Source organism: the organism of the source record quoted next, unplaced genomic scaffold (assembly GCF_019419815.1).
Source record: "Pyrus x bretschneideri cultivar Hongxiangsu unplaced genomic scaffold, Pyrus_bretschneideri_v1 Contig49, whole genome shotgun sequence".
Classification (NCBI taxonomy): Eukaryota; Viridiplantae; Streptophyta; class Magnoliopsida; order Rosales; family Rosaceae; genus Pyrus; species Pyrus x bretschneideri.
Genome location: NW_025999786.1, coordinates 2,685,473 through 2,696,939, shown reverse-complemented (window position 1 = coordinate 2,696,939; position 11,467 = coordinate 2,685,473). Strand labels below are relative to the sequence as shown.

General features: G+C 38.4%; 1 protein-coding gene across 1 annotated transcript; it reads left to right on the top strand.

Annotated features, from left to right (window-relative positions):
• Positions 1-574: 574 nt before the first annotated feature.
• On the top strand, positions 575-5,359 carry LOC103946218 (26S proteasome regulatory subunit 6B homolog). The gene is made up of 7 exons (XM_048568769.1): positions 575-733; positions 1,396-1,933; positions 2,872-3,102; positions 3,301-3,459; positions 3,657-3,809; positions 4,220-4,303; positions 4,863-5,359. The coding sequence occupies exons 2-7, from the start codon at positions 1,433-1,435 to the stop codon at positions 4,995-4,997; spliced, it is 1,263 nt and encodes a 420-aa protein (XP_048424726.1). The 5' UTR covers positions 575-733; positions 1,396-1,432; the 3' UTR covers positions 4,998-5,359.
• Positions 5,360-11,467: the final 6,108 nt, after the last annotated feature.

Genomic DNA, 11,467 nt, shown 5'->3' with positions numbered 1-11,467 from the left:
TTGTGCCTTTCTTCGGTCATTTCGTCCTCAATCCACTCGGCTATCTATTCTACATCAACTCATCTGTGCCAAACTTAAGATAATCCTGCATTATTTTGTGTTTTAATTTTGATACATGACATAATGTGATTAACCTGAAATACTACTACATCTCCATGCTGAATTATGAGGGAAATTATTTTCCTAAACTAAAAGCTAGGTTGTTTAAACCTTTCCATCTTTATATTCCAATCGTGCTTGTAGTTACAATTGTAAGAAACACTTTCTTTTACAAGCACAAATGTTTTTTTATTTTTTTTTAAATAGATCCAACGTGTTTTTGCAAAATTCATCACAATTTTTTATTAAAAATTTAAATGCATTTGTGACCGAAAAATATTTTAAATTTTTGAACCAAACGTAGTCAGAAACATTTTGATTATAAAAAAAATTTGTCTCCAAAAGAGGTTGAAATTTTTGGACAAATTTTTTTAAATGATGGGCCTAGTGTAATACCAATTAAAAAATGTTTTGGGCTGGTTTATGAGCCTAGCGGTGGCGAAACACAGGAAAACGTCGTCGTCTTTCTAACTGGCAGTTAAATCGCAGTCGGAAGTTTACTTTCGTGAGGCTCACTCCTTCTCTCTCTTCTGTCTCTCCTCGATCTCCTCCGCGCTCTCAATCTTGGCTCTCCTCCCCCACCATCTTCACCGTCTCTCTCAGACTCATTCAGACAAAGAAAGCTGCCAGAAAGGTATGATGTTAATTTTGGGGTAAAATTTAAATTAGGGTTTATTCAATTAGATTTGGGTTGATTTTCTTATTTGTGCCCTTTTGAAATTAGGTAGCGCTTTGCTGCATAAAAATTGAAGGGACATTGCAAAATTCATCAATTAGAACTTTTGATTTGAACACTTTTTTATGTTTGTCTTTACCTGGGAACTGGAACCCTAATTGTCAATGATCATTTCAATTTCTAATGTAGTGTATTATATTTGGCTTTCAAATACAATTTATTAATTATTTATGTCCAAATCAGTAGCCAATATGCCCTGTAACATTGTTTGATGAACTAAAAATTGGTTAATGACAAACGTAGTCCTGTTAATAATCCCAGTTGGTCTGCAATCCTCGGTGTGTTGGGGATTACTCGTCAACTTCAAGACCTGCTAACCATGCCAGTTCGTATCAGTCGCTTATTAGAGTGTATAGGGTGTACTCTATTTGTATAAGTATAAAATGGTGATTTTTTTTGTTTAATGTTCTTTTTAAATCAGTAAATTGTATTTAATTGCTGTCATTGAATTTTACCCGATGAATGGTGTATATTTGCTGATGTAAGCTATCCTGTAAATAGATCGGAGTCGAAATTTTTAATTAACCTCCCTTTCTCTCTCTCTCTTCGCTTCTCCCCAGAGCGAACCAGAAGAATCGAAACTCCGAGAGTGCAACAATGTCAGGATCAGCCATGGTGTTGGATCCGAAACCTTTGACTGAGCCACCAGCTTCAATCCCCTCCATAAGATTGGACCTTCAGGGCTACACCGACCAAAACCAGGCCTCCGATGAGGACGATCTCTACAGCCGCCTCAAGTCCTATCAGCGACAGCTCGAGTTCATCGACATCCAGGAGGAGTACGTCAAGGACGAGCAGAAGAATCTGAAGCGTGAGCTCCTCCGCGCCCAGGAAGAAGTCAAGAGGATCCAATCGGTGCCGCTCGTCATCGGGCAATTCATGGAGATGGTCGACCAGAACAACGGGATTGTGGGCTCCACCACTGGCTCCAATTACTATGTTAGGATTCTCAGCACCATTAATCGGGAGCTCCTCAAGCCTTCTGCTTCCGTTGCCTTGCACCGCCACTCCAATGCCCTCGTCGACGTTTTGCCTCCGGAGGCCGACTCAAGTATTTCCCTCCTCAGCCAGTCTGAGAAGCCCGATGTCACCTACTCTGTAAGTTATGCCCAATTGAGTGATTAGGGTTACGACTGAATTAGGGTTTTTTTTTCATGTGTTTGACACCTACTATCAATTGTTGCAACAAATGCTTAATTGGAATCAATAGATTACCATTAGGGTTTTGGATTTATGGAATTTAACGATATTCTGGCGCCACTTCTTGAGGATAAAGTTAGCTATTCTGAAAAACTCACTCTATCGGTGCCATTTGAGTGTGTGGATAACTGATTCTCTTTACTCAATGGTCTTTATGTTACTCAATTTGCCATGCTTAGCGCCGAAATTCTGAAGCTTTAGGCTTTATAAAGTCTTTTCAAGCAGGAGATGTACAGCCTATTATATAATTGATCCTATTTGACGGTTTGTTGTCTAAACTAGGAAACTCATTAATCTTTTCTAATTTATACCTGGAAAGAACTGGTTGCTATTGTTGTCTAAACTAGTTGGTTCTGAGAATTAACCAATTAGGTTTAGTTTGCTTTTATTGGTTGGTAGCCAATTTCAACACAACAAGAATGCTATGGTGTGTAATATGCTTTAATTTTCTTATTAAGTGTCATGGGGACACGTAACATTTCAAGTATTGGCTCACCACCCCCACCCTGATTTTATAATGTCTAATTCTTGAATACATTGCCTATTATTATTTCTTATAGGAATTGGCTCGTCAAAGTTAGTGTCCTATTTTGTTGAGGATTGTATTAGGAAAGAAGTAAGTTTCCTTATACAATTAGCTATGTAATAGAAGCAATTCGCTATGTGTTTTGCTCTGTCAAATGCAATCAAGTCGGTTATTCAGTGAAGCTTTTTGTGCATGTGATTAATCTGTTTGCCTCTGCCTCTGAGCTAAATACCCATAGGCACATTGACTTAATTATAATCTATATGTTAATCCCTTTTCTTTTTTTTTTTTTTGGGTTGTGGTGCATCAGGATATTGGAGGATGTGACATTCAGAAGCAAGAAATCCGTGAAGCAGTAGAACTGCCACTTACCCATCACGAGTTGTACAAACAGATTGGAATAGATCCCCCACGTGGTGTATTGCTTTATGGTCCACCTGGAACTGGTAAAACCATGTTAGCAAAGGCCGTGGCTAATCATACAACTGCTGCCTTCATCAGAGTTGTTGGTTCAGAATTTGTTCAGAAGTATTTGGGAGAGGTATATAACATAGTCCTATTTTTTGTGTGTTATCTTTTTCTTACATTCAACAGATCCTTATTGTTTTTTGGAATAACAAATATTGTGGGCAAGTGTTGCAAGGGCACTGTGATATTTTCTTGTTGCCTCACGCTCTGTTTTATTGACTAAGTTAGAAACAGTGTGAGTTCTTAATTCTTTTTGTTTTCTTTGTCAAAGGGTCCACGAATGGTTCGTGATGTTTTCCGTCTTGCCAAGGAGAATGCACCTGCCATCATCTTTATTGATGAGGTGGATGCTATTGCTACTGCAAGGTTTGATGCTCAAACTGGAGCTGACAGAGAAGTTCAGAGAATCCTTATGGAGCTCCTTAATCAGGTAGGCCTGGAAGTTTTGACTTGAAATAATTTGTAATCTGAATGAACTAAAACTGTAAATAAACCAGAACTTGGATGTTCAATGCATCGCTGTGGGGGTGGAGAAAATATTTCAACAGACGTCGGAAAGTTTAACCCTGAAACGTTCCTTTTCTGCTTTCTGTTCTCAACGTTGTTTTTTGCTTAATATCTTTTCAGATGGATGGGTTTGACCAGACAGTGAATGTTAAGGTTATTATGGCTACTAACCGAGCAGACACCTTGGATCCTGCACTTGTGCGTCCTGGAAGGCTTGATCGGAAGATTGAGTTTCCTTTGCCTGATAGGAGGCAGAAAAGACTTGTTTTTCAGGTAAATAACATGATTAAAGTATCTTTCAATGAAAGAATTGTTATTGGTGAAATGTTGTTTGTAAGCTGTGAGGTATTCATTTTTCTCATAATCACAAGTTTTGTAGCTTGTGCTATGTCCATTCAGTGCCATCCATATTAGTGGACCTGTTACTTACCCCCTATGTCTGAGATTCGGACTGCACAGAAGTCGGACACCTCAAAACACATCTGCACCCAATTTCTACTATGAGATTATCCCATTCAGCCCTCTGTTATCCTTATGTCTTATGATATTTATCAAACTTGGCACCAGTTTATTATATACCCTTTCTTCTATATTTTCTTTTGCAATCATGATTTCTTACTCTTGTGGACTTTTGACAAGCTAATGCAATTACTATAATGTCAATGGACCTACCTGTTCTGCAGGTTTGCACCGCTAAAATGAACTTGAGTGATGAGGTAGACTTGGAAGATTATGTCTCTCGGCCAGACAAAATCAGTGCTGCTGAGGTGAGACACTAATTTCTTTTGGGAGAGAATATGCTTATCGTTCTCATTCTTCTACCAATGTTAAATCCTGTTAGTATTATGTTGTGTTTTTTAATTCTCTATTTTAATTTAATTCGGGGTTTTGGTTGGGGCGCTGTTGGGCTTGTGCTATGATCTTGAAATACTAAGAAATATTTGCTTAAAGCTCTTGGTTAGAACAACAGTCACGATGTTAGACATGTACATGTATGTTTGTTTAGAAGAATTATGGCTTTAAGAATATACATGTCTTATATGGGACGGATCTGTAAATAATGCCAGCATTGGGGACAGTAACATCGTCAAATGGGGTTGAATTTAGCCTTTTAATGATCGATAACAAAGACCTTCTCATAGTGAATCTCCAGTAAAATTTGTTCTGACGAATGTGAGTTCTCGTATTTGACGTCAGCTGTAGTATTCTGTGTCTGATTGCTAATATCATCGGGGCTCTGCTGGTGGTCTCAGATCTTTTATCGTTTTATATAAAAAAAAAAATTGATTGTGTAGTAACTGTCGTAAATGGTTTGGGTTTGTACAGATTTCAGCTATATGTCAAGAAGCAGGAATGCATGCAGTTCGGAAGAACCGATATGTCATACTCCCAAAGGACTTTGAGAAGGGTTACCAAACCAACGTGAAGAAGCCCGACACTGACTTTGAATTCTACAAATGATGGGTGCTGGAAGCTCGTATACTACAGACTGGTCTTTTATGTTTAATTTGGTCTTATTGCGCAAGCTCGCATCCGAAGGTATGGTATCTTTGAACAATTTAATAGGTCAATCGAGGGATGTTATTGTAGGTGATGACGTATGATGTGAAACCGTATGGCCTCAACTCGAAAAGGTTTATTTCTTTGTAACACATGAACTATGTCAACTGGGGCATGGGTTCATAGGGATGTTCCATCGAGGGCTAAAGGTCTTTATCAAGAATCACACACATGTATCTATCTGTTGTCTGTAAGACTGACCACAAGGTGTTTGTCCTTTTGGGGTTCATGGATCGTTCAATACATCAGTTCATCAAACATGATTCAACTGCCTCTTTTAATAGACATATTTCAAAATTTAAACTCACGTAATAATAGGATGGTAATTTGTTGTAAGGATAACCTATAAATGATATTTGCAATAAATAGACAAACTCAAAATCACTAAGACATTCATTTGAAGTGAAGAAAGATGAACGAATACGATTCTACAAGTAAACTCAAAATCCTTAATCCCATGGTTATATGGTTCTAGTTTTTGGGGGTGTTTTTGTTGATATAACTTTGAAGAAAGATCCAAAAGATAGATGTTTCAGATCGTTGAAATATGTTACAGAATGAACTCACAAAATCATCTGCGTACAAAAGTGGTGTTACTGATTCGTCACCTTTTAAGCATACATAAAAAGGTTGTACCTTTGCTAATTAGTTACTATTAGGACCATATTTTGTCAGGAACATATAACAAAAACCTTATATATCTGTTGACCCTACAAAACTACCAAACCCATGTAACGTGCGGTTGAATAGCTAATGAGTTATCCTTCGGTTGAATGTGGGGCATGCCAACTTGGCAATTGAGCTTAGTCGGTGAGTAGATGAATGTGGCATTGGTGTCAAATGTGTTGTTGACTTTTTATCTGAGTGATTGGAGTTGAGGAAGGAACTCGTTTGGAGCTGAGAAAGGAACTCGTCTCGGCCTTTGGGTTCTACAGCCTAAAGGTAAGATTGCTAGTTTCTGCGAAGTTCAACAAATGTTCAACTTTTAAAGTGTCGAATGATGTAACTTGATAACACCTCACTTCGTCGAAAAGGTTGATGAGATGACCTCTTTCAACAAATCCTCAAAAAACCCTCATTGATAAAGACTTAGATAGGTAGTCAACTGAACTTGGAGTAGAGATGTTAACACAAACTGAGAGATGTTCCTCGATCGCCTGGCTCTACGGCTCCAGAGTTGCTTAACACAAATTAAGAGATGTCGCTAGTTGTCAATTACAGAGCTGTTTAACACAAGCTGAGAGGTATGCTTGATGAAGTTAGGGCGGTCAGTTGGATTTCATACAGAGCGAGAAATTGGGTAGGGCAAATTTGTGTATTTCCTCAGCATATCTTGATCCAATAACAAATCATCCTATCATCTGGGTTGGGCTCGGTCACTCCCACCAGACTTGGGATTCTAAACCTAATCATTCCTTTGTATTTAGTTCATTCCTTGTGCTGATCAAATTCACACTTCAATCTTTGGAATATTACAAATCTTATTATGCAGTCCTGATCTTTGAAGACTTCTAATTAAATCAGGACTTAGCCGAATCCAATCTCAATCCTTATGGAATCCAGCATTTATTCAAATTCGGCTTTTCCACCTTGGGTTGGCCTTCTATCTAAACAGACAGGGAATTAGGATTGTCTAACTCTGGGCTGAGCCCATAACAATACTCGGCCCAAATCCATTATTTTGGGTACAAACAATATCCAAGCACAAATTATTTATATCGTTGACAAGTCTATCATTTGCTGTTTCTTTCGTATATTTTTACGTCCATCGTGTTGAAAGTGTGTAAAGCTGCACCACTTTGTGTTATACTTGTGAATGGAAATGGAAGTTTACGTCTTTCTCACCCCACACCCTCCCAACCACACCCCACCCCCACCCCCTTTCCCACCCGCCCCCGCGCCCGCCCTCCCCGGGTGGCGGCGGGAACATGTATTCGAAGGCTTTGTTGATCTCCGAGAAAGTAGCTCGATCAATGAGTTATAAACTTTCCTACTACCGACTTTTGTATGAAAGATGATCAAAATTACAATCTACAATCTCGAAGATTCAAACACCCGAAAAAGTATTCAAAACTTTCGAAGAAAATCAGGTTAGATACTTTGTTCATCTCGTTCGTGTACAAAGCAATTGTATGAGTGATTATAAGAACAAGGAAGTAAAGGGTTCAACCCAACGATCTTTCCCCAAAAGCAATTGCCTTATCATGTAGCTGGCCTTGGTTAGCACACCTTCTAACTTTTCCTCTTAATAAAACAAGCAATTGAAACCGTCTCCAAAATGCAATGTAGAAGACGAAACACCCATTCAATTTCGACGTGTTATAACTGCTATCTACAACTTCAAGACACAACCCTTAAATCTCACATTGTATCTTATTTAAAAGCACGATTAGACTATTTGTCCGGCAGTCAATGATTTGGTTTTTTCACTTGGAGTTATTGATATACGAGATTACCAAAAGGAAAAGGTTAGACTTCATTTTTTTTTCTTCAAAAAGAACTTATTCATGTTAGACTATGTGTGAATGACAATGAGATAACAACTAGATTTCTTGAATTACACGTAAACTCATTATGCGAGTTGTGTGGTTGAAGGAATCTGAGATCCTTGATATAATAGGAATTGTGGAGTTTAATTATTGTGCAGCCAATTTAACAGGAGTACTTATCAAGTATTTACTGAGAGATAAGAATCACAATGGAACTTGAACTTGTTATGAGGATAGAGTTTATCACTACTTCTGATAATAGGCCGGTATTAATGGATCTCTAAGAGGATATTTTGGTATATATATACATATTGAAGAAGTCCCTATGTGGGCTGTCTAGGCGCCACCTAATACCCTTGCTGATTTCTTCAACGATTTTGGTTTAATCGTGGTAGCGAACCACTGTCTAGCGCCAATGCCGATTTTTAGAACACTGCTCACACGTAGAGGTGGGGCTTGCCCTAGCTACTATATTGAGAGTTTAGACCGTCTTTAATTTACCCTCAACAAGAACCAGTCACTTTAATGTCGTGATTAGTTATAAGCTCATTTGCAATTTATTTTCTACCCTGTAGTTGGTCACACTATTTCCATTTCTCCTCTCAATTGCCTTTGAGATTTGGGACTTATACATTCCTTCGTACAAAACGAGCCATGGATGTGAACGAATCGTTAGTTATACTTGACACCTGCACAGTTATATTACTGTCTTTTATGCCTATTTTATTTGTTACGTAGCTAGCACGCAAGATTGAGACTTTAAGTTCTTGAATTCACATGTTATAAAATTCTTAATTTTATATAAAGACCCGCAACACTTATAGTCATGTACTTTAATCCGTCATCATAGTGGGAACATGTACAAAACAATTTTAATAAAAGACTCCAGACCTGTTGCCATTTACTTTATGAAAGTTGACAATTCGCTAGTTTGTAGTTCCATCTTCTGGATCTAGTTGTCATAGAAACCAAGTCAATTAATTATTAGGGAATTGGGCTTACTAGCCATTTTATAAATGCACCAACAAAAATTAGTCTCTCCCTCAAAATTAAAGACTGATAGGGTTTCATCGCTTAGAAAGCATGCATTTGTTTGTATATGACCCCAAACAGAGAAGGGAAAAAAAAATATTATGCTCACGGGTTAGGTTTTTATTTTTTGTTAAAATATGAGCACTTGTCTTCGCACGTAACACTTCAAAAGCACATTCACTAGTTTTACGATTAGAAACTAATAGTTTGAAAATGATACAAATAAATGGATGAGATCAGCTATTTTACCAAATCTTATGTCACTTGAATGAGATCAGCCATGTTCATATAAATGAAAGAGATGAGAAACTGACAGATGAAGTTAACTAATATTAATTCAAAAAGACTAAGAAAATGTCAGAACATGAGCTAGCTAGTGATTAAATTCTTATAAATAGGAAAGCAGGTTTTGAGCTAGGGATCACACTCACAGCAAGCAAATTCAATCATCAAGAGAGAAGACAGAAGAGAGATTTTCCCAATCCCAGTTATACCATACAACATGGCTCCACCTGTATTACCAAGCCCATTTCTGCTGAAAGCAGAGACCAACAACAAATACTTGCGCTACCAACTTGATGCAGAAAGCGACATTAATGAGATTGTTCAATTCTCTGAAGACAATCCTGACAGCCGATTCGTAAAGTTCACCACTGAAACACCAAACAATGAGGACTATGCCGATAAGCATTATGTGCATATCAAATGCTCCTACAATGGCAACTACTTGAGAAGGGTGGACCAAAACAGGCTACTGGTCCTGGCCGCAGCTACCGACCGAAACGAAACCAAAGACAATTGGGCTTGCACATTGTTCAAGGTCGAGCCTGTCGGACCACCCGATAACAACAACCAAATCACGCGCTGCCGATTACGCACTTGCAAAGCGACCTTTTAACAAGGCCGTTCATCGAAAATAGATTCGAATTACGCCTCCACCAAAAAACCCCCGACTCGCAAGGGGTGGATATGTACTCAGTCTCCGGTGGTACATGTAAATATTAATTATCATTATACATGATGTTTGTGGGTAGCGTCTTTGGAAACCCTCACGAGACTTCACTCGTCCCATTTAGGTCACCTATGGGTTTAAAAGACTTGTTGCATGCGCAAATGCAATCGTGTTCCCCGCAAAAGTGGCACTAGACTTCATCACTACCTTTTCTTTGCTTTTTTGTTGTTTTAATTTCGCTGTAATCCGTGTGTTTATATCAATAATAATAAACTCGTATCAGATATGTGTGTGGGGATGGCCCTAGCCATTTGCATGTGTATTAGTGGCTTTAATTCCATGGGTCACTACTTCTCATAGAGACCAAGTCAATTAATTAATGGTTGAATGGTCTTGTATAGAATTAATTTTTGCAAGCATGTGGTAGGCAATTTGATTGTTGAAATTCATTGTGACTCTATATAACTAGTTGATTCTGGATCTTCGTTCTAGTATTTCTTAATAGTTCATGTATTTTAATACATTAGTACGAAAAATGTAATAGACGGTGAAAAATTGTAGTCTCTAGGGAAAAATTGTCATTTGAGTGTCGTGTTTTGCCGAAAATTAAAAGACAGCAAGTAACCGTTGTCGTATAATCACTCCTTCCTACATTACTTCTCAAGGAAAATTGGCAAACATCTTCCCCAAGCCTTTTGGAAGAGGTAACTTTAAATTCTCTCAAAAGTAAGTTCAAATTTCTTGATATTCACTCTCTATATGGCTATAACACATAGACCATTTTGACATTTAATTTACATGAGTTTTGGCTTTATTTTTCTTTAATGAGCATTGTATTCACGAGTAGCAGAATTGGCAATGTGGTTTGACAAGGTGTTGACCCTAAAAACTACCAAGTCCTACATGGCACACAAGCCGAGTAATTAATAAGCTAACTACGTCATTTGGTTGTGTGCGGGGCATGCCAACTCATAGGCCGAGCTCAGCCAGGGAGTAAAATGTGTTGATATCATGTTGGGCGCGCGCCGAGGAAGGAACACGTCTCGGCCTTTGGGTTCTAGAGCCTAAAGACAAGACTGCTAGTTCTGCGAAGTTCAAATATCGAATTCGTCTTTCAATGTGCCGAATGTAGTAACCTTTAACACCTCACTTCGCGCGAGAAGGCTGATGAGATGACCTTTACCAACAAGGATGAAAATCCTTGTCGATTGAGACTTGGACAAATAACTAGTCAGTCTCGAAGTAGTGCTGTTTATCCAAACTAAAGGTGCTCCTTGATCGGCTGATTGTACGGCTTCAGTGCTGTTTATCCAAACTGAAGATGTCGACGGTTGCCTTCATAGTGCTGTTTATCCAAACTAAAGATGTGTTGGCGGAAAAAGAAAATAAAAATTTCAAGGTTGTTGAGAGGTTTCGCGTCGAGCAAGAATTTGTGCAGGGTAGTTTGTGTGTTGAATTGGAGGGGGCTTCTTCCGTTGCCACTGCCTCTGTATTTATAGGGACGTATTTACCTCAACACGGCCTGATAATTTTATAGAGTTCATCTGCAACTCAAACTAGCGAAGCTGATCCGTGCCATAGGCTAAGGCCTATCCCCCTATTCGAAACTTATCACGACACCATAAATAAACATGTTAATCTCCCTGAAATCACTTCACCAATCGAATCCATCATGCATATTTCTCCTGACGAAGACCATGTACATGCATGATGATTCCTTCATCAAATTAAACTCTGAAAAGTAATTCCAATTGATGAAATATAATCACCATATCTCAAGATAAAGCCACGTGCTACAACCCCATTCACTCCAACATGACCATGAATTCCAAGCCAATTTGAATTGTACCACCCACTTCCATATCAGAGATAGGACTTAGGTTTCGATAATAATTAGC